The sequence below is a fragment of the Taudactylus pleione genome, unplaced genomic scaffold (genome assembly GCF_031769625.1).
Source record: "Taudactylus pleione unplaced genomic scaffold, aTauple2 ptg000162l, whole genome shotgun sequence".
In the NCBI taxonomy this organism is placed as follows: Eukaryota; Metazoa; Chordata; class Amphibia; order Anura; family Myobatrachidae; genus Taudactylus; species Taudactylus pleione.
The window spans coordinates 356-25,601 of record NW_028284564.1 but is presented as its reverse complement, the minus strand read 5'-3'; the positions used below and the strand labels follow the sequence as shown (position 1 = coordinate 25,601).

The 25,246-nt window shown below is 42.6% G+C and overlaps 1 protein-coding gene across 1 annotated transcript in view; it reads right to left on the bottom strand.

Annotated features, from left to right (window-relative positions):
- The window catches only part of LOC148521421 (dmX-like protein 1), a 69,873-nt gene extending 45,345 nt beyond the window's left edge, over positions 1-24,528 (bottom strand). The window contains exons 1-8 of the mRNA XM_088475142.1: positions 24,447-24,528; positions 22,810-23,058; positions 17,692-17,805; positions 14,913-15,097; positions 12,314-12,453; positions 7,463-7,548; positions 6,850-7,051; positions 6,600-6,717 (exon numbers count right to left, since the gene is read on the bottom strand). Coding sequence (XP_088331268.1) covers positions 6,600-6,717; positions 6,850-7,051; positions 7,463-7,548; positions 12,314-12,453; positions 14,913-15,097; positions 17,692-17,805; positions 22,810-23,058; positions 24,447-24,528 — 1,176 coding nt within the window. The remainder of the gene's footprint in view (positions 1-6,599; positions 6,718-6,849; positions 7,052-7,462; positions 7,549-12,313; positions 12,454-14,912; positions 15,098-17,691; positions 17,806-22,809; positions 23,059-24,446) is intronic.
- Between the last annotated feature and the right edge of the window lie 718 nt (positions 24,529-25,246).

Below are 25,246 nucleotides of genomic sequence, written 5' to 3'. Positions count from 1 at the left end.
GTGGCGCCCCGAGTTAAACGGGTGACATGGGAATCCACCGCCGGTGGAGTTTCCCATTTTTTACAATGTGCCTCAGGGAAGGGGTAATTAGAAGCCAACCGCTTCTTACTGGGCGCCTGCCAAGCTACCGCCATATGATCCGTCAACTGATCCGACAGGGGAAACATCGCAGAAGCCACCTTAGTTTTTTTGAAACTAGGAAACTTCGACTTAGGAACCGGTGCCTCATCCTCTATAAGAAGAATAGCTCGCACCGCCCTAACTAGTGCTCGCACATTAATGGACGACTTGGTATCCATTTCCTGGACCGAGGCGTCCGAGTCAGTGTCATCAGGGATCTCCCCATCATCTGAGGAACCCTCTGAGTCCGATACCTGAGCAGCCCGTGTCATGAGTGGGCGTTTTGAAATCCTAGAAGGCATGTCAGTCTGCAACATTGACTGAAAAGCCAAGGAAGCGGCCGCCAAATTTTGCACGGAGTTGGAGAGCACATCCACCCATGGTGGAGGAGTCGCCATAGGGGCCTGAAAAGGTACCACAGGCTGCTGCGGCACAGGGGAAGCCTGTATATACATAGGCAACCCCGCATAGGGACCTACTGATTGAGACCCAGGAGGACTCCGCAATAACTGCGGGACACCCGGGGAATGGGGGATGGTCGGCTGGGGCACCGCCCTAGTAGGGAGAGCAGTCGGGACCGACAGACGGTCCGCAATAGACACCAGCACTTGAGAAAACATCGCCCACGGTGGTTCCTGCGCCAGAGAAGGTCTGGATGGGCCAGGAGCCACCTGGCATCGACTACACAGGCCATCCTGTGACAAATCCTCCCTATCTACTCCTGCAGAACAGCGTCCGCAGGAGGCCAACACCGGAGCCACTGAGCGCTCAACCTCCTCGTCTGACATGACAGAATATATTATATATCTGGCACCAGGGTAGAAGTAAAACGCACTCACCGGTGTGCTGAACAACAGCCCACAATATGGCACTGAGTAGCACACAACTGTATGTGACGGACCTCACAAATACGTGATCTATATAAGTGAGGTCAGTAGAAACGCCCCTCCCCCACACACCTGTAGGGCTTGTAGGAGAAGTAAAGGGATAGGTATAAGCTGACAGTAAGTAGAAAATAAGCACAGACAGGCAGCACTAGCAAAAGTCACATACCATGCAGGAAGATATACTCACTGCACCTTTACACTACAATCAACCTGCCCAGATTCAGTGTCTGGGAGGGCTATAGTGCTGTGTACGCTGTCCTTAATCAGGGGAGAGGTACACAGGGGGACCGGTCCGCGTGCTCCCTGAGATCTGCGCTGCCACTGGGGAAATGGCCGCTGGAGACCTCAGAGGAGGAGTGGCCGTGTAACTGCAGCTCAGCGACGACAGACTGCGTGCTGAAAGGCGCGCTGAGCTGAGGGGAGGAGCCGCTGACAGGGAAGGCTTCCTCCCCTGGCTGGCCATAACCCCAGGGATGCTGGCTTCCCGCTTGCCCCTTTATCCCTGGTGGTCTAGTGGTCCCACGGGTTATGGGGGGGGCCCGCCGCCACTGCCAGCAGCCTCCGGTCTGTCCCCAGGACCGGAGGCTAAAGGACTGCATTTAAGGCATACCGCGTGCCGCCGCTAGCCAGCGTCGCGCGGCTTACCTGAATCCCCGGCGACTCCGGCAGCAGTCCTGGGAGGTAGACAGAGTCCGGCTAGTACGGACTCTGCCCTCCCACCGCGATCCCCAGATCAGTACTGGCGTTGCGGCGCCAGTCGGGGATCAGAGTGGCAGCGTGGGCGTCTGTACAGACAGCCCTTCGCTGCCATCTGTAGTAAAAAGAGATTAAAATAAATAAAATCTAACTTAAAATAAAAAGCTTCTGGGGGCTGCTCCTGCAGCCCCCATGCGCGGTGACCGACTCCGGCCGGGCACCAGCTTACACTGAGGTGCCTGTGGCTCGGGGGCGGGGTATAGAGGAGGACCCAAGTGCATCCTGGGAGCTAAAAGCTTAACTGTGTGGTGCCCATGGATCCTGTTCCAGCTATAACCCTGAAGTAGAAATCAAATATAGAGAGCAACATGACAGGGCTGCCAAGTCAGAAACTCTACGAGCAGAGGCGATAGCGAGGAGAAAAAGTGTCTTCGCTGTCAATCATCTTACGTCCACCGTATACAAAGGTTCAAAGGGAGCCGTCTGCAATAAACTGAGAACCAAACTCAAATCCCACGGTGCCACTGGAGGGACAAATGGAGGTTGCAGCCGGAAACCCCCTGCAAGAATGTTCTAACATCCGGCAGAGGGACAATTCTGTATTGGAACAAAACTGACAGTGCAGAAACCTGAACTCTCAAGGTAGCCAGGCGAAGACCTAATGGTGCATACACACGGTCAGATAATCAGGACGATATAAACGATAATGATATCATTCGATTTATATCGTCCATTTTTTAGCCTCAACGACCAAACAATGGTCGATGTGTGGGCACGGATGGTCGATACTGCTATCGACCATCGCCCATGCATGCAGGCCAACCTGGTTGATCGTGGGTCGTTATAGTAGTTTGGGGTGCATGTGCTGGATGTTCGATAATGATCATCCAGCACATGCAGGACAATCAGACAACAATATCTGATCATTGTCTTATATAACAGTGTGTACAGGCCATTAGTCTAATCCTGCCTGAAGAAAAGCAAGTATTCTTGCAGCCTTGAAAATCTTAGGGTCTTTAGAACACTAGAAAAAAATGTATGCCAAATTCGGCGATAGATGCGGGTGGAAGCAAGCTTCCTTGCCCTCAGCATCGTCTGAATCACAGAGGCCGAGAAACCCTTGGCCTTGAGGACGGCAGACTCAACAGCCATGCCGTCAAAGCCAGCAGAGGTAAATCCGGAAATAGGCAGGGACCCTGCACTAGCAGATCCGGCCGTAGAGGCAGTGGACTGTCTATGGATAGACATGCCAGGTCGGAGTACCAATGCCTCCTGGGCCAGGCAGGGGCTATTAGTATTATCCTGCCGCCTTCCTGCTTGAACTTTCTGATGACCATTGGGAAGAAACAGGTATGATAAGCTGAAATCCCATTTCACCGCCAGAGCATACTTCGTGGATGCCCTGGCGGTCCCTTGTTCTGGACCCGTACCTGGGGATTTTGTGATTGTGACGCTATGAGATCTACGTTCGGCACTCCCCACTTGTCCACTAGGAGTTGAAAGACATGCGGATGAAGAGCCAATTCTCTGGCGTGTATGTCCTGGTGACTTAGGAAGTCCGCTTCCCAGTTGAGAACACCTGGGATGAATATTGCCGAGATTGCATTCTACCCACAGCAGAATTTCCACCACTTTCTTCATGGCTGCCAGACTGTGTGTCTCCCTGACGGTTGAGAGAGGCCACTGCTGTCGCGTAGTCGGACTGAACCTTGACAGGCCTGCCCTGTAGGAGGTTCTGCGCCAGTATGAGCACTGCAAGAAGCTCCAAGATATTTAGAGGTAAGGGATTTTCCTGAACCGTCCATCTTCCCTGAAAGGTGTGATGGCCTGTCACTGCTCTCCAACCTCACATGCTTGTATCTGTAGTGAGGAGAACCCAATCTGGGACCCATAACGGACGACCCATATTTAAATGAGTTGTCTCCAGCCACCAAGCGAGGGAGAGCCGAACCTCTGGCGAGATGCGGATCATCTGAGACTTGATCCGATGATACTAACCATCCCAACGAGCCAGAATCCAATTCTGTAGGGACCTGGACAGAAGCCAACATGTCGAATGTCGATACCATGGAGCCCAGTTCCTGCATCGCCAAGTGTACTGACACTCTTTGCTTGCAGAGAAGACTGTGCACACTAGACTGTAGTGCCACAATCTTGTCTTCTGGTAGCAGAATTCTCTGTCCCAGAGAATCCAGCATCGCCCCCAAGTGCACCAGCTGCTGAGTTGGAGAGAGGACTTCTTCCAATTTATTATCCAGCCGTGCTCTTGTAGGCAGACAATGGTCATCTGGAGATGACATTGTAACATCTTCTGAGATTGTACTAATATTAGGAGGTCATCCAAATATGGCAGTATCCTGACTCCTTGTCGTCTGAGATGAGCCGTCATGACTGTTATTATCTTGGTATACCCCAAAGGAGCTGTGGCCAGCCCGAAGGGTAGAGCCTGAAATTGGTAATGTTGCTGATCTACCACCAATCTCAAAAATCTTTGGTGGGATCGTGCAATCGGGACACTCAGATATGCATCCTGGATGTCCAGTAAAATCCCCAGACTCCATCGCCAACATAATTGACTGTAAGGTTCCATACGGGATTTTGGCACATGGATGAATCTGTTGAGAGACTTCAGATTCAGGATATTGCGATGTGACCCATTTGGTTTTTGCATCAAAAATAAAATTGAATAAATAACCCTTTCCCTGTTGCGTCACAGGGATGGGATATGACTCCTGACTTCAGGAAGGCCCCGATAAACTCCCGGTAGGCCGAAGCCCTGACCGGGTCTAAAGGAAGGTTTGTATCCACAAACCTCTGAGGGGGATGCCTCAGGAACTTGATGGCATAACCCTGAGAAACCAGCTCTCGAACCCAGGCAGTTATCTGATACCAGAGGAGGAAATCCCGATCGTCCTTAAGGTAAGTATAACTAACCTAATTCTACCCCCTAACCCTCCTTTAGGGATCCTAACCCTAACCTCCCCCCAAGTGCCTAACCCTAACCCCCCTATAAGTGCCTAAACCTAACCCCCCCTTCCATGCAGCCTAACTCTAAGTCTCCTGAGGGGGTGCCTAACCCTAACCTCCCCCAGAGGGTGACTAGCCTAACCCCCCGGGGGGGTGCCTAACCCAACTCTCCCCACCCAGCGGCTGTCCGCGCCCAGCTTACCTTCAATCGGTAAGCCGGGTGTCGGGATCCCAGCATAGGTCTAATGACAGGCGTCGATATCTCGACACCTGTAATTTGTACCTTGCCGGGATTAAGCAGTCCGGTAGCCTGCGGTCGGCATTGTGACCGCCGGCTTCCCGACTGCTTCCCTTGTGCACAGCCATTTTCAGATCTCTCCAGAGATGTTCAATCGGATTCAAGACTGGGCTCTGGCTGGGCCACTCAAGGACATTCACAGAGTTGTCCTGAAGCCGCTCCTTTGATATCTTGGCTTTGTGCTTAGGGTCGTTGTCCTGCTGAAAGATGAACTGTCGCCCCAGTCTGAAGTCAAGAGCGCTCTGGAGCAGGTTTTCATCCAGGATGTCTCTGTACATTGCTGCATTCATCTTTCCCTCTATACTGACTAGTCTCCCAGTTCCTGCCGCTGAAAAACATCCCCACAGCATGATGCTGCCACCACCATGCTTCACTGTAGGGATGGTATTGGCCTGGTGATTAGCGGTGCCTGGTTTCCTCCAAACATAACGCCTGGCATTCACGCCAATCTTTGTCCCTCATTGTCTGAGAGTCCTTCAGGTGCATTTTGGCAAACTCCAGGTGGGCTGCCATGTGCTTTTTACTAAAGGAGTGGTTTTCGTCTGGCCACTCTACCATACAGGCCTGATTTGTGGATTGCTGCAGAGATGGTTGTCCTTCTGGAAGGTTCTCCTCTCTCCACAGAGGAATGCTGTAGCTCTGACAGAGTGACCATCGGGTTCTTGGCCACCTACCCGACTAGGGCCCTTCTTCCACGATCGCTCAGATTAGACGGCCAGCCAACTCTAGGAAGAGTCCTAGTGGTTCCGAACTTCTTCCATTTAGGGATGATGGAGGCAACTGTGCTCATTGAGACCTTCAAAGCAGCAGATATTTTTCTGTACCCTTCCCCAGATTTGTGCCTCGAGACAATCCTGTCTCGGAGGTCTTCAGACAATTCCTTGGACTTCATGCTAGGTTTCTACTCTGACATGCATTGTGTAGACATGTGTATGCCTTTCAAAATCATGTCCAATCAACTGAATTTACCACAGGTGGACTCCAATTAAGCTGTAGGCACATCTCAAGGATGATCAGTGGAAACAGGATGCACCTGAGCTCAATTTTGAGTTTCATGGCAAAGGCCGTGAATACTTATGCACATGTGATTTCTTAGTGTTTTTTATTTTATTAAATTTGCAAAAATCTCAAAAAAACTAAAATTTTGAGGCCAAAAATGAATTTATTCCATTTTGGAATAAGGCTGTAACATAACAAAATGTGAAAAAAAGTGAAGCGCTGCGAATACTTTCCGGATGCACTGTATGTGCACATACAGAGTAAGATGACATTGTCATTTAAATGCAGAATGTTAAACATGTGCATTTGTTCATAACCCCCAAAGAAAAAAAAACTGATACTGTAAACAATCATACAATTAAAATATAATTTCGTTAACGTTTGTTTCCATTTTTCTACTCCTTTCTTCAACCAATCCTGCTTATCTGTCAAGTCAACTGCACATAAGAAATTTAAGAATAATCAGTTGTGAATGTTTTATGAAACCACAGACCTGAATAGGGCCCTTAGGTAGTCGCTTGGACAAAGCAGATAGAAAATGTATAAAAATTAAATCAGTTAATTAGAAAAACAAACCCACCACAATAATTTTGGAATTACTCCATTAGCAAAGTATAAAAACAAACTCATACCTCATTCAGCAATCTTTTTTTAGCAAAAATGTTTCTTATAAATGTTTCCTGGATTTCCTCCTGTTTTACCAGATATTGCCAAAGCCTCTTTATAGGTAAGGTGCTCAAATGCTTGGATCTAAATAGCAAGATACACAAATCTGTAAAAAGATCAGTCAAACACTACAGTGATGTTACAAAGCTGTATTTAGTAGGAAAGAAGCAAAGACAAGACTGAAGAATTCAAAATTTCATCACAGGACATACTAACTTGAATGGTGTATTTGTTGGTTCCAGCAATGCTTTATGCCTGAGGATGGCAGGACCAGCAGACAAAGCTTCCTCTGAGGTCGGTATAGTAATGAAGTCTTGGGGTGGACCACCATATATTTCAAGCCTCCGTAACAGCACCTGTTCCCAACGCTGAAATGTCTTTAGTGTTGCATGGCAGAGTGGAGAAGATACCGGAAGTTCTACAGCAAGCAAAAGGAAAGAAAAAACACTAATGAAAACAAAAAACAGATTTTAGAGTTTGAAATATAATTTAATGACAGTAAACGGCGAAGAGCTGGCTTTAGGAGAGGTTTTTATGGACATTTCAGTATTAAATTTGCACATCGAAAATATTTAATTATATTGTAAACTCTTTCCAGACAAACATGTAAAAGCACAAACTAATATTATTGTTTATTTACAGCTCCTATTGTAGGTTACTTTGTTACAGGACAACTAAAAATTGAAGACAAAAAAACACTTCCATAAAAAAACAAAACGCATTACAGCTACATTTGCACATGTGAGGACATAAGGATTTTTGGAATCTAAATCTGTTTAAGTAGACTGTTCCATTTTAACATTAAATGATGTATCAATCCAAGCTTTACCTGAAAGTTCATGTCCAGCTAAGGGATAGAAGCTCTTCAGATTCTGAAGCACATACTGCACCATCGCAAGACGCATTAGAGCCCAACTGTAAAATTAAACACATCACGGATATGAGGTGGCATCGGATGGAAAGTGAGACCCAACAGATCCAGAACCAGATATTTTACAACAAACACTACATTGGAACTTCAGCAACACACATCCCCAGGATCTCTTTGTATCACTCTTTGGAGAGAAGATTACAAAGGGAGATGCCCCAGAGTGTTATCACAGCAGGCAGGCTGAATTTGGGGTAATAGCACATCCGGCATACAGGAGTGCATATAAACGGTGATAAGATTACATTTCTTTGACCATTCCAACAAATTAAAGAAGTCTGACTTGGTTTATTTTCTTTTTGTCTGTCAAACCATCGATGAACATCGATTGTTTGAAGGTTTAAACGGGTAGTTCAGGTACGATCAGATTGTTTCTGTCGTTATTATATGCAATTCAAAAAGGTTTCAGGACAAAGTATTTGCAACATTTATATAGTACAGATAAATTGGCTATGTGTCCAGGAACGTGGTGAAAGACTTCACAATCTCACTTTATAAAATTTAAAAGAAATGAATCAATTTGAGCAAATGGCTTCTAATAAAACTGAATTATGTACAGTCAAAAAGGCCAATAATCTACTTATGTAATAAGCTAATTAGGTTTAACTTAAGCCATCAATGCCAAGTGATAAAATCAAGGCACAGGCATTGTTCAACGTAACATTCACAGGAGAACATCAAAAAGGATTCCACTGCTAAAGAGAGAAAAACCAATTCCGTTTAAATTTTCAAGTTATTAAGTTTTATTATGTGATGTCATCCAAATCCATCCAGAAGGCCCAGAACAGGCTCCTTGGATCAAAGTTCTGCCAGGCCCACTCAGTCGTGAGGTCTGACCGGGACCCCAACCACTCCATGAGGCATTCCAGACCAATTGCCCCATCCAGTGGAAGGCTCAGAACAGGCTCCCCGGGTCAAACTTCTGCCCAGCACACACCAATAGGACGTCCGACCGGGACCCTACCCCCCCTAAAACCTGGCAATGATCCAAATGGACCACCTCGCGTTGGTTTCATCCCAATTGGTGCAGGGGTGTCCGAATGCAAACACACACACAAATAATCAAACAGACCAATAAAGTTTTCTACCAAAGGTACATCGATGACCTCTTCTTGATATGGAGAGGTACCGATGTCGAATTTTTTGAGACGGTAGGAGTCCTTAATACTCTAGAAAGTCCTATACGTTTTACAGCAAATATTGAAAAACAATCTCAATTTCCTTGATGTGACACTTTCACGTGATAATGATGGACTCTGTTCAACCCTATATCGTAAGAAAACCAACCAAAATACACTACGGCACTCATCAAGCCACCACCCGACCAGCCTTAAAGAGAGTTTGTCCATATCTCAATTCATTCGAGTTTTACGGAACAATATGTCAAAAGATCAGACTGATAAACAACTTTTGGAGATGCGGGATCGATTCCTGGACAGGGGTCACTCACATAGAACTGCAGATAGATGCCTCTATAAGGTAAGACAACGGCAAACATTGGCAACTACTAAGAAGGTTATGCCAGGATGATCTATACATCTACTTACGACTTGGCAGCTCACAGCACGAGTAAGGCGGTCAAGAAGCATTAGCCAGTGATAACTTCTGACCCTGCATTTCAAGCCATAAGCATGCAACCACCTATGATGGCATACCAGAGAGGCCGTAATCTGTGCCAATTATGGATGCGCCCCACCATGCAACCGGTTAAACAGCCTGCACATTGGCTCTCAGGACGCAAACGTGGTTGTATGAGATGTGCGGACTGTATTACATGTCGTTCGATGATGACCGGAAACCAGCTTTGCCCACCCACATAGTGTAGTATGGGGGAGAAGAAGAAAACTCTCTTGTTGGGGGCACTCGAATGTAAAGGTTATAATAAGAATAATATATAAAAAATAACTTTTATTAGATATATTTTAAAATACCAAAAACAAGTCTGAGCCTGTTACTTATTGGCATTACTGTTGGAATAACAGCTATAAATTATCACAAGCAGAACACGAACATACATAGAACATAAGACAACATATAATACAATACTTATCACAATTATGTGAAGCTAAGTGAAATATTACAAATAGGTCTATAATTCTCTGTCTCATACAATATTGAGACCTATATAAAACATATACTAGTTCAATGACCTCATAATGTCGTCATAGCACAATGGCTAATCAGAATTACGGCAGAAGCATACAAGGAAATCTTCTAGAAAAGAATGTGATAATAACCATACAATATTCAATATAGGTTACGTGAGATATCACAGCACAATAACACTGAACAGTAATCAAAGAAATACAATGATAAGGGGGTCAGATGAAATAATAGCTGACCCTGCAAATATCAAAATGAATATAAGTAAATCACAGGTTGTAATGAGAGGCAGATCACACGTAGGTCGCCTGTGATGCCACCCAGGTACTTGTAGACAGTAAGGTTATAGGAAAAAGTAAAGCTACTCCTTTATGTGGAGTTTACAAAATAGCAGCTGCTGCATGCCATTGTATAGCCATTGAATGGCATGTGAGCGTACTATAAAGGTACTCCCAGGGTAGGGAATAAGTACAATGAGTATCTGCTGTTGGACTGCGTTAAAAAGAAGGTCCTGGTGTAAACATTGCAGGAACCTCTAATAGGTGCACCCCAATGAGAGTACTCATAGAGACAATAGTTATCGTAATGAAATAACACAGCATAGGTTTGCGATCTGTGCTGCTGCCAATCATATACCAAAGGTAGTGGTGAGTGGTGGGAAACCCAGATCGCATATGCAGTGATAGGAAGAAAGAGTATGAGTGTAGCTGCACTATGGCTAGTACAGGACAAGTGGAGCTCTGTTGCCCTAAAGGTATTGCAGGGTCACAAACTTGTCTCTGTTAAATAAAGCCACTCAGTGCGCTAAAGAAAGTGTAGTATGAAAAGTACCTGAGCGCTCACCTCCAGGGAGCCGGTGTGTAGTATAGAAAATCTGCCACTAGAAGAGCCTGTCAGTATGCTGCCATGACGAATCCCGGCTGTACACAGCCGGATTCGCGGGTCTGAGACGCGCGTTTCACTGTCACTTCCTCAGTCAGATGCATGTGGACTGTGATACACAGGTGATCTTTAACCTGCGTTATGATCAATGGGAGAGCAGCTGCTGTGTGTTGCAGATGCAATACCCTTGTCAATAGGTCCAAGTGTTAACTCCCTCTATTGGTCCACAGCAACAGGAGGGAGTGAGTCATAGGAGGGGGGAGTGTTTGGGTTAGATGAAGCTCATAACGATCAGGCTAACAGGCTAAGGTGGAAAACCTGACTAGTAGCTGAAGTGTCTGTCTTGCAGCAAAAATAGTTATGCAAAAATGCTAATACCAAACATACAGATATATAAATAGTAGATATAAATAAGTGTGTATAAAGTGATTAGAATAAAGAAAATGTCACTTCCTCAGTCAGATGCATGTGGACTGTGATACACAGGTGATCTTTAACCTGCGTTATAACCAATGGGAGAGCAGCTGCTGTGTGTTGCAGATGCAATACCCTTGTCAATAGGTCCAAGTGTTAACTCCCTCTATTGGTCCACAGCAACAGGAGGGAGTGAGTCATAGGAGGGGGCAAGAAAATAGAAATCAGTCAGAAATTGTATTGTACTTTGGATTATGTGATTTATTTTCTTACATGCCCATGTGGTCTTTATTACCTTGGCATGACCACCTGACCATTCAGGGAACGCATGGCCAATCACCGTTCGTCTATCCGCACAGCGTTACAGACCCAAATCTCAAGACAAACCGGTGGCTAAGCATTTCTTAACATGCGGTCACTCTGCAGCATCCCTAAAATGCATGCTTATTGACCATGTTCCAAAACCACCACGTGAAGGAGACAGGGAATTATTACTTAAAAAAACGTGAAGCAAAGTGGATTTACATTTTGGGCACTGTAGCCCTGAGGGGCTTCAATGAGTATCACCCATATAATATTTTTCTCCGGTAATGGTGGCAGTGTTGGCATTGGTTATAATAGTAAGAGTCTCTCTCTATTATATATAGGGAGGAGTCTTCTACTGCTTCTTTCATCAGTTTTGATTATTGGTCTTACGGTTTGTCTAGTGTCATTTCACATTTCCTTTTTGAGTTTTGTATTTTGATGTTTTCATTACTTTTCCTATTTGTCCTTTGTTATTTGAACACAGCACACGAGCCGATTTAATGGTATGTCAGTGGCCCTCATCTATGGTCCTACAGTGTTTTTTGTGTACGTTGGGGTGGTTGCTTAGCAACTTTCATGTCTCTCCTACCACGTTTGTTGCAATGTGACTTCCGAGTGTAGTGCATTCCACCTGGTGGACCGCATAGCTCATCCGGCCATCGGGTGGAACGCACGGCACTTCCGGTTGACGGAGGCACTTGCTGTTTTGACCTTGTTCCAGGGGCTATCCCTTTTGTGGGTGAGTTGGCGCTTATTAGCCCTATTAGTTTGCCTGCATATATCCTGTGTACCTGACACTAGAACACAGTTATTAGCGTTTCCCGATACTTACGGTTTGGCCCATGTCAATGTCCTATTTTGACGGTGGGAAGAGTGTACATGATTATTGGTTGTGCTATTTAAACCGGCTTGGTGTGTGTGTGTGGTATGGGTTCCTCTGGCTGCTAAGCATGTAATCTACTGTCTTGGCAACATGAATGCAGCAGAAGATACTTAACAGGGCAACAGTTGTATCTCTACCATACTGTAGGTTCTGTAATGGCATACCTGTATGAATTAGGATTTGAGTGCTCTTGAATCTGTACATCAGACAATGAGACATCTTCTTCCTGGTAGTCATCATCATCACTTCCTTGACTGTCATCTGAATCATATTCTAGTCTGTTTTGTGAAAGGGGAAGTAAAGGCTGGAAAGAAAGGGAAAAAAAAAAAAAAAGAGGCAATTAAACTCATGTTCTCCAAGAAGACAGCTTTCCATCAATCTGCAAATATCACGCAGCTGGCAAAACACTGTACAGCATGTTCAAGATGAAGTTCTACTAGCACTTTAAAGTGACAGAGTGTAATTTTGACCTGTTATAAAGGGCGGAGTACGGGATCCCTGCGGTCAGAACACCAACACAGCATTCAACAGAATCCCGACACCTGCAGGCAAGTACTCTAACCTTCCCCATCCGCAGCCTTACCCTCCCTCTAGTGCCTAACCTTAACCTAAATATTTATTGTCGGGATGTTTGCGGTCGGTATTCTGGAGCTGGGAATCCAGCACCAGGATGCCGACTACATCCCCTTTAAAGCGTACATGTCCTTCAACATCAATACTACAGGCCAACTAAAAGCACAATTGCAATGTAATTAATAGAACAGCCATTTTTTGACAAACTAAGCATTAAACATGTTCCTTTAATCACCTCAGTGTCCTAAATACCTTCAGCATTATTTGAATTAGCTATTTAAGTAGACTAAAGTTTCTGGGGCTGATGCAGAATTGCAAGCAAGTTGTACATAACTGCTCCCGCAAAGCGTGCATGAAAATAATTGCTCATAGTTTACATGGACCACATTGCACCTTATCCATAGGATCGTCGAAGTAGCCATTATTATCACTATCGGCGTGCATTTGCACCAGCTTTATACTTGCTGCAAGATTCCACGCAAAAAAGGACATCTCTGAGGATGCGCAACTCAGCATAGCAATGCTGCCTACACATTTATGACACACTTTCAGAACACTCAGCCTATGTGCAAACACCCATTCAGTAGCAATGCAACAGAGCTGCGTATGACTTACTACTGCCCGTGATGGCTCACATATAAATTTTTCCTGTATGCAACTACACATTTCAACATGAGAGCAGCTCTTTAAAAATGAAGGTGTGCAGTGCAGTCCAAACTCACCACCCCCTCTTCCTCTGTTTTTGTGTATATAAAGCACAATTGAAGGTTGAGTCTCTTTCTGCTTGGTACTAACACCCCTCCTATCTGTCCTTAGGTCCTGCTTTCTGTTTGCAAATTATGGGGCACTATGATATATTGATAGGTGTCAGTATTCGCAATACTAGGGACCCTACTGATGGGGTTCATCTTAATGTGGTGGATGGGCTCACATGGTTGGCCAAATATGCACTAAGAACCTCATTTAAACACCATGTTAACTGTAGCTATACAGTGTCGCATATCAAATCAAGCAGCACAGTCTGCTGGTGCGTCCTAGTCACATCGCATCGCAACTTAGACACATTTTTTGCAAAAAAGACGCCTGGCACTAACAGAGTCTCATGGGAGCTGGCGCGCCAAGGAGGGATTTTTAACGAGACTGTTGCAAAGAGAAATATATATCAGCAGCATATGGCCTGGCCACCTATTGCATGCACATTCATATATATATTTTGGGACACACATCTGTTCCTCATTTATGGCGACTCAAAGATAAGGAACCATTTAAAAAAGAATGCCAAAAACAGGACAAAAATAAAACAAAAACAACATGTGAAATCTATGTTGTACAGTGATTTTATTGGTTAGATAGAAAAGAACTAAAACTTAATATACTTTTTTGTCATGTTTACCAAAATCTATTTAAAACCATTTACTTTTATTTTGTGTTTACTTTGCCTCCTGCTCATGGTCTCCCATTTACAGATGCATATGTATATGTTGGCTACACCACTGTACTAGCCTACATGGTCTAATGTTGCCGTTGCTGTTTGCCACACACAGGCAGACTGTTTGTACAAGATCCAGCTATACTCTGGCCTATTAATCCAGATAATAAAGTCACACATAGACCAGTAGCTGTAGCCTCTGATTCCATTTGACAACGTTCTTAACATATGAATAATCTGAAAGAGTTTGAGGTCATCAGACACTATGGTGGCTTATTGGTCACATAAGCAGCAATATATTTTATTGACAGCCATAGTGTACCATGCTGGGCCAGTAAAAGTAAGTGTATGGTCCCTGACACTCCATCCACTTTGACGGTTTATGTACAGTTTGGGGTCGATTCAGAGTTTACTTCGGATATTCACCCATATGACATTGTGCACGCCCCTATCCATCTGCTTGTTAACATAGCGGATGTCATTATCAGCATGCATTTGCACTAGTCTTATACCTAGTGCAAGAGATCCGCACAAATCAACACGGCCTGTAATTCTGATTACATGCTCTCAATGCGTCCTCACTAAATTTAGTTACATGTGAACCTGTTACACCCATTCAGTAACAAGGGGAGATGTGTGTGCTCGGACGCAGAGCATGCACAGTGCTAAAAATTATACACAACATTTGCAAAAAAGGACTTTAGTGCTACTAGAATTTAATGTAAAATTAAACATTACAATATTTATCAGTATTAAAGTACCTTGGCTATGAAATAATCCCAGATGCTAAGCTCAGGAGGGATGAATTTCTCCCGGAAAATTGATGAACCCTGGTCTAACACAGGTGAAGCAAAACCAGATGGAGAATCTGATGGCTGATTTTTTGTAGAAATTCTGAAGCGTTTTGGTGGCTTCTCACTTTCTTCCACTGGAGGAGATAGGACAACTGTAACGGAGGATAAGCAAGAGAAATGTAGTCAGTATGAAAAACTGTGATGGCCTTAAAAACATAACTACCTTTGCAGTTTTGCAAACAAGCATTTACAAGACAAAAGAGGGCAATAACAGCCATCAGAGTGGTTGTAAAAGTGCATACACACGTAACGTCGTTATCGGTAAGTCATTAAAAAAAAAAAAAATCGTTCAGTTTAAGTGTTCTAACGATGAACGATAATAACAAATGCGCACTCCCGTTTGTAGTGATTGTTCATCGTCCATTTCAGACTGTTTTTCATTAAGGGACGATTTTCATTCCATGACGATTTTCATTAAGGGAAGGAACATAATTCGTTCAAAAAATCGTTCATTACACTTTTTCAAAGGAAAATCTGACAGAAAATCGTTGGTTACAAAATCGTTACGTGTGTATGCACCTTAAGTCTACTACCAGCATGATAAAAATATTGTGCCTGAGCACAAAGCCTCGTATTTATCATAAATACTAAATTAATTTGTAATCAAAAAACAAAGTTTGCTTAAGTCAGATGTCTGCCCAAAAACATTATAAAATCAGAAGATATTCAAAAAGGAAATCATGTAATTTGCTGAAATTAAGATGAAATTAAATACTAAAGCAAAAAACAAACTTGTCACTGCTTTAAGCAGTCAACTATCCCTTTAACAAACTTGTAAACAGGAAACAACTTACCATAAGTAAAGATGTCAATACTTAAGCTGAAACACAATATTATTCTGCATTGGAGTAATTCAACATCCAAAAAAACATGCACAAACTGCATGCACATGCTCAACTTAAAGTGTAATGGTGAGTTCTGACATGAATATGCTGGTCTCAATAACAAAAGCACTGACTGTCCAGCTACAACTATAAAATGTAAAGCACAATGTAATATGCTGGCGCTATATAAAAGAAAATAGGACTATAAGAAAAACCCCTCTACAACACAATAATAGGTTTTCACAGGTGTTTAGTCTGTTGCACCTGAAAATATTTTAGTAAAGGGAATCAAATGTAATGGGCCCCATCCATCTGAGATGGATTGCCGCGATCCTGCGATGCTGCAACCCGGGCATCGCAGAAATCCAACATGTTGGATTTTGTCGATTTGACGATCGCGATCAAAAAATGATCACGATCGTCAAATCACCGACATTAAACATGGCGAATGTCTGCGATCCGGCGACGGATCGCAGAACATTGATGGTGGGCGATCGGAAGTTTCCGATGGGCGATCGGAAATTTCCGATCGCATTTCTGCATCGCGACTATCCATCGCAGATGTATGGCTACCTTAAGGCCACACACCCACTGGAAGATTACCAATATGTTTTAATGCTTGTGCAAAGGTGCGTGATATGTGTTTTACAGATGCCCATAGGCTTCCCAATGCATTAACATGCAGTAAAAGACAAAAGAATGGCACAAGTAGAATACTGAAATATGCTGTCAAATAAAGCCAGAGAGCAGCCTGCAATAGTAGAGCCAGTGGTGGATCTGTTCACAAGCATAAAGTAACATGTAAATACATAAATGTCAGTGCATATGATCCCCTAGAGGGGCTGAAAGTCACCATATTAGTGTAACTATTGTACTTGGCCTAAAACCACTTGGAAATGCAGGATATAAATAACCTGATTAGACAAAAAAAAAGAAAAAAGCACAATGTGAAATGAGTGTGGGGGGGCACAGCAACACACAAATAAAAAGAAGTAAAAATCACACAAGCACAACCTATTTTCTTATTTTTTATAAGGCAAATCTTTGTTTGCAACAAAATATGTGCACTGACTCATGGACACCACAGTAGGGCGTAGGGAAAGGAGGGAGTAGTCAAACAAGATAACCATGTGCAGCCCTCATGGGTTCTTTCTGACAACATGACTATGGGAAAGGTTTACTCTGTCAATGCATTCACTCATTTAGGATGACCACTTAGCATATACAACAGGACTTTGATTTGCTTCAGTACCAAGAGCTCATCCACTCACACTCTTCAGCAGGGGGAGCCCCTGTCCAAATAAATCAGCACAAAGCCTGCACTATAAAGAAAAATGCATGATCATACACACATAATATTCCAGGAAGCACACAACTAGTAGAACAGCAGTTAGTAAGGAAGAATGTATACAGAAGATAAATAACATTTTAAACAAATTTATATGGATTTCTAACAGTTTGAATGCATTAGAAAATGGTTCTCACATTTAGAATAAAATGTGCCAGTATCCCACAAAGCTGCTGTCTGCTTGTTGGAATATACTGTGATTTGATAGCAGTAGAATTGATTCTGAAACTGCAATAACGCTGTGTTCTCTCACCAGTAGTCTTACACTGTATACACTTGTCTGAAGGTATACACTTTACAATGACAAACCAGAGAAATGCCCCTTGTTTGTTTGCATTCACACAGACTGTTACGCCACATGATATATTTCTGCTTTACCGCTGTATCACAGTTAGAAATCCATAGAAAGAAAAATGCAGCCTCGCACACGCACACAACAGACGTCTAAGCGCTGTTCTATCTCCTTAGTACAGAAAATCAGCATGTAGGCCTCAACTAAAATCTAGGTCCTTGCCTGCAGGGCTGGGAGGGCTATGAGTACTGATGGCAGTAAGGGCTTTGGAAAAGCCAACACATTCCATGGAGAACACAACTACCTGATGAGGGCTAGGAATAGAAAAGTATTTTCCTGCCAAAACAAAAAGAGAGAAAACATTCAGTGCACAAGTGGGGCTATAAAAGCGATTTAATAAAGCACTCGAGTAAACTGCAGTTATTGACATCGTGGGTATTTTAATCAACCAAGTTAATTTTGATAGCGTTGCTGTCCTTGACATTTTGCAGTTAAAGCAGTATTGTAGGTTTACTGCTATAAACGTGTCCCTGCAAGTTAAAAAAAACATTTTTAAACTTAACACATTATGCTACTTACATGTATGTTTATAAGAACAGCATAAGTACAACACTGCAGAATATAAGTCATATTAAAAATGAGCCTTGACATAGTTCCAAGCTGATGCAGTAAATGTAAATTATTAATGTGCTTCCATACTGAAGCCATGGAACGTCTGATTATATTGTTGTATTGAACATTTCTGAACACACATACAATGCAGCTTTACAAGTGCACCAACCACATATTCACTTTTTTTTTTTTTTTTTGGCACCTACATTTTCCCCGTCCATTACACTGCAAAAAAAACCCTGGTATATGACAGTCACATATTACATGCTCAGCTACTATATAAAAAAAAAATAAAAAAACAATAAAAAAAAAATACACCACACCCTGATCAGTAAAGAAATCAAGATAATGTTAAGTACCTACACCCCCACTGCTAGAAATCTATAGATATTATATTTGTATATCTGCATAAACAAGCATGGGGTGCCAGATCAGTAGTCCCAAGACCCATAAATGTACAAAGATCAAGAAGAATGAATGTTAGTCGACAATAAGAGAACAAGATACAATTGTGCTCATGCATTATGTTATAGTAAACAAAATGATGTGCTTTTTGGGTCGATAAGCAATGGATGCACTAATATAAAGTTTCAAGTACTTAATAGGTATCAAAACATACATATAAAAGAAGCACAATTTACAGATGATAATATAGTATATCTTAAACTATTAATCACCAGCATTAAAATAAGTCCATCTAATGGAATTTCACTGAGTGTAATAAATGAGTTACACTCCTAATTAAAATGTAGTCTAATAGGAGTAGTATACAAAAATGTCCTAATTAAAATTTTTATCCCAAACTACCTGCTGGGTCCGGAGGTTGTTATATCCTCCAGATCATGATAGTCAGTCCTCTAGTATGCAGGTTACCTCGATTAAATATTTTAAACAAACTAAGCACTTAATTTTGTTTTCTATAACATACTGCATGATAGCAGTGGTATTTTGTTCTTTGTGTTTTCCTTTAATGTGAGTAGTTGCACACCTTAATTTCCCATTTGCTGCTGTGAATTAAGGATATATTTCACTAATTAGCACCAGTTTATGTGAAGATATACTCCACAACCCTTCTTTTCACAGACAATGGAACGCACACAAACATTATCATCAAGCATCTCCTCTCACATACACTGTGAGAAGTGCTGTTATACAAGGAGGTGGAGGAGATATACAGTCAGGTGCATAAATATTGGGATATTGACAGAATTTTCATATTTTGGCCTCTATTCACCACCACAATGGCTTTGAAATTTAACAAACAAGATGTGCTTTAACTGCAGACTTTCAGATTTAATTTGAGGGTAATTACATCCAAATCAGGTGAACGGTGTAGGAATTACAACGGTTTCTATATGTGCCTCCCACTTTTTAAGGGGACAAAAGTAATGGGACTACCAACTCAAAAGCTATTTCATGGACAGGTGTGGGCTATTCCCTCGTTATTTCATTATCAATTAAGCAGGTAAAAGGTCTGGAGTTGATTCTAGGTGTGGAATCATTTGGAATCAGTTGCTGTCGACACTCTCAATATGAGATCCAAAGAGCTGTCACTATCAGTGAAGCAAGCCATCATTAGGCTGAAAAATCAAAACAAACCCATCAGAGAGATAGCAAAAACATTAGGTGTGGCCAAATCAACTTTTTGGAACATTCTTAAAAAGAAAGAGCGCACCGGAGAGCTCAGCAACACCAAAAGACCTGGAAGACCACGGAAAACAACTGTCGTGGATGACAGAAGAATTATTTCCCTGGTTAAGAAAAACCCCTTCACAACAGTTGGCCAAATGAAGAACACTCTCCAGGAGGTAGGTGTATGTGTGTCAAAGTCAACAATCAAGAGAAGACTTCACAAGAGTGAATATAGAGGGTTCACAACAAGATGTAAACCATTGGTGAGCCTCAAAAACAGGAAGACCAGATTAGAGTTTGCGAAACAACATCTAAAAAAGCCATTACAGTTCTGGAACAACATCCAATGGACAGATGAGACAAAGATCAACTTGTACCAGAGTGATGGGAAGAGAAGAGTATGGAGAAGGGAAGGAACTGCTCATGATCCAAAACATAGCACCTCATCAGTGAAGCATGGTGGTGGTAGTGTCATGGCGTGGGCATGTATGGCTGCCAATGGAACTGGTTCCCTTGTATTTATTGATGATGTGACTGCTGACAAAAGCAGCAGAATGAATTCTGAAGTGTTTCGGGCAATATTATATGCTCATATTCAGTCAAATGCTTCAGAACTCATTGGACGGTGCTTCACCGTGCAGATGGACAATGACCCGAAGCATACTGCAAAAGCAACCAAAGAGTTTTTTAAGGCTAAAAAGTGGAATGTTATGCAATGGCCAAGTCAATCCCCAGACCTGAATCCAATTGAGCATGCATTTCACTTGATTAAGACAAAACTGAGGGGAAAATGCCCCAAGAACAAGCAGGAACTGAAGACATTTGCAGTAGAGGCATGGCAGAGCATCACCAGGGCTGAAACCCAGTGTCTGGTGAAGTCTATTCATTCCAGACTTCAGGCTGTAATTGCCTGCAAAGGATTTGCAACAAAGTATTAAAAAGTGAAAGTTAGATTTAGGATTGTTTAGGTGTCCCATTACTTTTGGCCCCTTAAAAAGTGGGAGGCACATATAGAAACCGTTGTAATTCCTACACCATTCACCTGATTTGGATGCAATTACCCTCAAATTAAATCTGAAAGTCTGCAGATTAAAGCACATCTTGTTTGTTTCATTTCAAAGCCATTGTGGTGGTGAATAGAGGCCAAAATAGGACAATTCTGTCAATGTCCCAATATTTATGCACCTGACTGTATATAATTTTTAAATGTACTTTAGTGGATTTCAGGCATAGAACTCAACGTTAAGATGTGCGAGGAATCAACTTATCCAGAAAATACAACGTTAGTATCATGAGTGATATTACTGTACCACAGTACAGTGTCAACAGAAATAAAAACTTGTTCTGCTTCATAGTATTGTATATTCACAGCAGTGACGTGCGGTGAGGTCTAATGGCTGGGGAGGCACACATGGAGATAGGTCTGAGTGCTGGGAGCCTGTCTCACCCCCATCTCACTGTAACTCTCCCCCCATTACACTAAACTTCAGTGTCCATTGATTCTCCTACCTGCATCAGTGTCTTCTCTTGTTGCTGCTGACTAAGGTCCGATCTCTAAACACTGCACTGCACTTCCTGGTCACATGACACATCCAAGGTGTCCATCAGTGTTTAAGGCATACCCCCCCATACTCAGGGGCATGCCTCTATTAGCTCTCCCTATGTGCAGCTAACTGCCCATGGTGTGGCCATGCCCCCAGCACTGTCTGACTATAGAGAAGTGAGGATGAGCTGTTGCTGTTGCTGCCTCATCCATGATCTCCCTGCAGTGCCAGGGAACTCCACAAAGCTGGTGAGTGTGAACTATAAGAATTATTTAAGTTATAAATATCTTCTTTGTATTATTCAAATAATTTTTATATTAAATCTCAGGAGTATGACAGGGGAGGCTCTGCCTGCCCTGACTGCACGTCCCTGACTCATAGCACTCTACAAAGCAAAACCATCTGCCTCTTTTCTTTCATGTAAAATAGTGCATTTGGTTTTAGCTCTAATTGAATGTATGCGCACTATGGACATATTTGAAATGTTTATAGAGTACTTTTTTATTAATATGTTTGTATTTAACCCAAACTATTCAGGATGATATCGGTATTTACATGCAAAAGTCATTGTTTTGGGGGAAGGAAGGTGGGTTGATTTCGATGAAAGTCAAAAACCTGAGCATATGAGATTGTATGTTAGTGTTATAGGAGATAATTATCTGTATAAACTGCAGATTTTAAAGATCAATGCGCTTTGGTAAGTGATAATGAAGTCATCTCAAATGTAACCGACACAAGTGGCCATATGTAACAAGTGGCACAATGACAAATAGGTGCTGGTCATCATGCAGAAGTGAAACAGTAACCTAAAAAAAAAAAAAAAATATATATATATATATATATACACATATACACACACACACATTTATAGGTTGCATACACACAAATATACAACTTTCACCTTAAAGAAACTAATATATAGGGGACCAAGTCTGCTGGGAGAGATCGAAATAGCATATCTTATAAGTTCATATTTAACCAGTTTCCAAATTTTATAGAATGTAGTTATGCCATCCAGTCTCATGGCTTTAATTTACACAACAAAACAGCTGGGTTTACCAGTCATCTTGAATAGTGTCTATTTAATCCAATATTTAACCACTTTTCTAGTCAATGAAAGATAACCTTTTGTTTCAATTTGTCAGTGGAATAGAGAGAGCCTTGATCAGTTGCATCAAACCCCAAAACATGCAATAAAAGGGATAAAGGACAACTTCAGGCAGTTTTCTGCCTAGCAGTACTGATAGTGAAATTTAGTTAGAGTATGTTTACTTTCTTAAGAAAAGCACTTAGTCAAGAGGACAGAAGTGATGTAAAGCAATTCAGTCAAGAGGACAGAAGTGATGTATTTAATTTGTTTACAACATGCACCCATGTTGCAATGTGACAGTACTGGGGCACAAGAACATACAAATAAATATCACAAAAAACACAAAAGAAAAAAAGAAAACAGATATGACCTTCCAAACATTTATACAGCATTCCATGTTACACAAGAATTTCAGATACACCAACAATTTAGGTCTACACACTTATTTAGAAATAAACCAACCTTTAACTGGTTTAACAGGCATTTGTCCTCTGCATGGAATGCGAGCTCCACCTCCGAAGACTGCAGACCACATTTTGTCACTCAAAGGATGGGCAACGATGCAGAATAGCTCTTGGCTTGAGTGAGTGGCTAATCCATGGATGAACAGGCTCAGGTACACAGCAGTAAGGATCTCACACAACAAGATAGTAAGCCCAGGTTGGGCCTCTTCTCCAGCGGTATTCAGTAGGCGAATTAAAGCACTGATCCCTACAGGTTTAGGAGAAATACAGTCACTCAGCGTCAGAATTACTGTATATTCAAGCAAGCTCAGGCTGTCTGTTTTTAAATAGACCAATTTTTAAAGTGTATACAGAATAGAATAGCTTTGTACCCAATTAGAATTCTACTCTGAGAAGCTATTGAGAGGCACATCAATAGGTTCTGCTATAGAACGTGAAAAAAACCACCCATAAATCCTAATTTAGTATTTAAATTGATCTACTCAATTTTGATTATGTATATGCACTATTTTAGTAAATGCTACAAAGTGTCCTGTTTTCATACAAAAGTAAAAAAGAAATACCTGCCCATTAGGGGAGCAATGTGAAAAACACTAGAGTTACTCGATATATAGGTAAGGCATACAAAGCTTGTTTTACTGGGCCTGTTGGTGTGATGTGTTAAAGCTTTGTGGAGCTTTGCAAAAAAAAAATATTACTACCAGGCCAATAAAGGAGTGCGAATGAAGCTCTATAAGCTTTTTGCACTTTTTCAGTTTTCTCAGGGATAACTTTTATGCTACTGAAGTTAATCCTATATTGCTTTTTGGAACAGAGTGGAGAGGGGGTTGACATTTGTTTTAGTTAAAGTCCTCATGATTTTTCACATAATTATCATTCGAACATAAAAGGGCCTGATTCAATTATCTGAGTAAGCTTCTGGCGGCTTCATGCACTGCGTCATGGAAAGCTGATTCTACTCGCAGTGTACAGAGGTGTGAGCAGAATTAGCCTTCCGTAACTTCCTGTAACATGCACCCTTAGAAGGAATAACAAATATTTGCACATTATAAACAATAGGTTAAATATATTGAACCACAATAATATAAATAGGTAGAAAAATAAGTAAAATCAAACAAATGTTGTACATTTTGGATATGGCAGACTCAACCTGTAATTTAAAATAAATGGATTTTTGGTAACTTACCGTTGAATCCTTTTCTCTGAATCAGGCTGGGGGACACTCGACCATGGGATAGTCGGTTGGGCTGGAGCAGGCACTTAATGACACTGTAGCTCCTAGCGCCTCCACCCTGCAATTCCATAATGCCAGTACGTCTTTAAAAGAGCACGGAGAGGAGGAGCAGGAACCCTATGAAACTGTTTAGAACAACTAAACAATCCATTAGGGAAAAGATCGGTCAAGAACCAAACACCTCGCACGACTGAGCGTAAGGGAGGAAACGCAGTGTCCCCCAGTCTGTTTCAGAGAAAAGGAATCAACGGTAACTTACAAAAAATCAATTTTTCTCTTCCATCAAGGCTTGGGGACACTGGACCATGGGATGATCAAAAGCCGCGCCCAGGGGAGGGAAAGCTCAGGCTGCCTGACCGGAGAACTATACACCCAAATGGGCGCCGCCGGAGGCAATATACCTTGAAACGTAAATATGGGCAAACGTGCTGACTGGAAAAGATTTCCGTACAGTGGACCTGTGATTCTGAAGTCCCGGGTCATGTTGCCCAAGAGATCACAGCTGCCTTAGTGTAAGGTGCTGCCTTAGTGTAAGGTGCTGACACCTAGTCTGGTGATGGTCAACCCATCCCGGAATAGGATGAAAAATTACCTAGTTAATTCAACTCGAAAAGGACTAGAGTAGCAGGCCAACCATGTTCCAACGCGCTATAAGAACCCGCAGAGAACAGTGCGACGTATAAAAGAAGACACATCCAAGGAACACTGCAGAGCTCAGACAAAAAGCAGAGCCAGATCATCCCAGTCCCGAGGATTCACCAAAGGAGGGAGCACCGGAAGGACAACATCCGAAACCAGTGTTGGTAGAGTCGTAAATGTGAATGCAGAACCGCCCTTGGAAGACGAGCAAATACTTAACTATGCCGAGGGGAGGCCATAGCCATAAACCTTCAAAGGAACGGACTGAAATTTCCTGGAATGCAACAACTCCAACTGGCGCCTGTATGAGAGTCCCAGGAGACTAGATTAAGAATCCACAGCTTCAGCCGCGGATGAAACAATGGCACAAACGCTGCCAACACAGTTTGGATCTTTGGAAGAAAGGTCAAACGCGGCTGGAAGGAAAACAACAGGTCTAAAAACCTGTAACGTCACGAGACAAAAGTTGGCAGTCGGACTCCAGCCTCTTCAGAAGGAAGGCCCTGAGACCTGAGAGGCGAAACCTGTAACTGTTACACCTCAAGAGGTAGAGTTTCCAAAC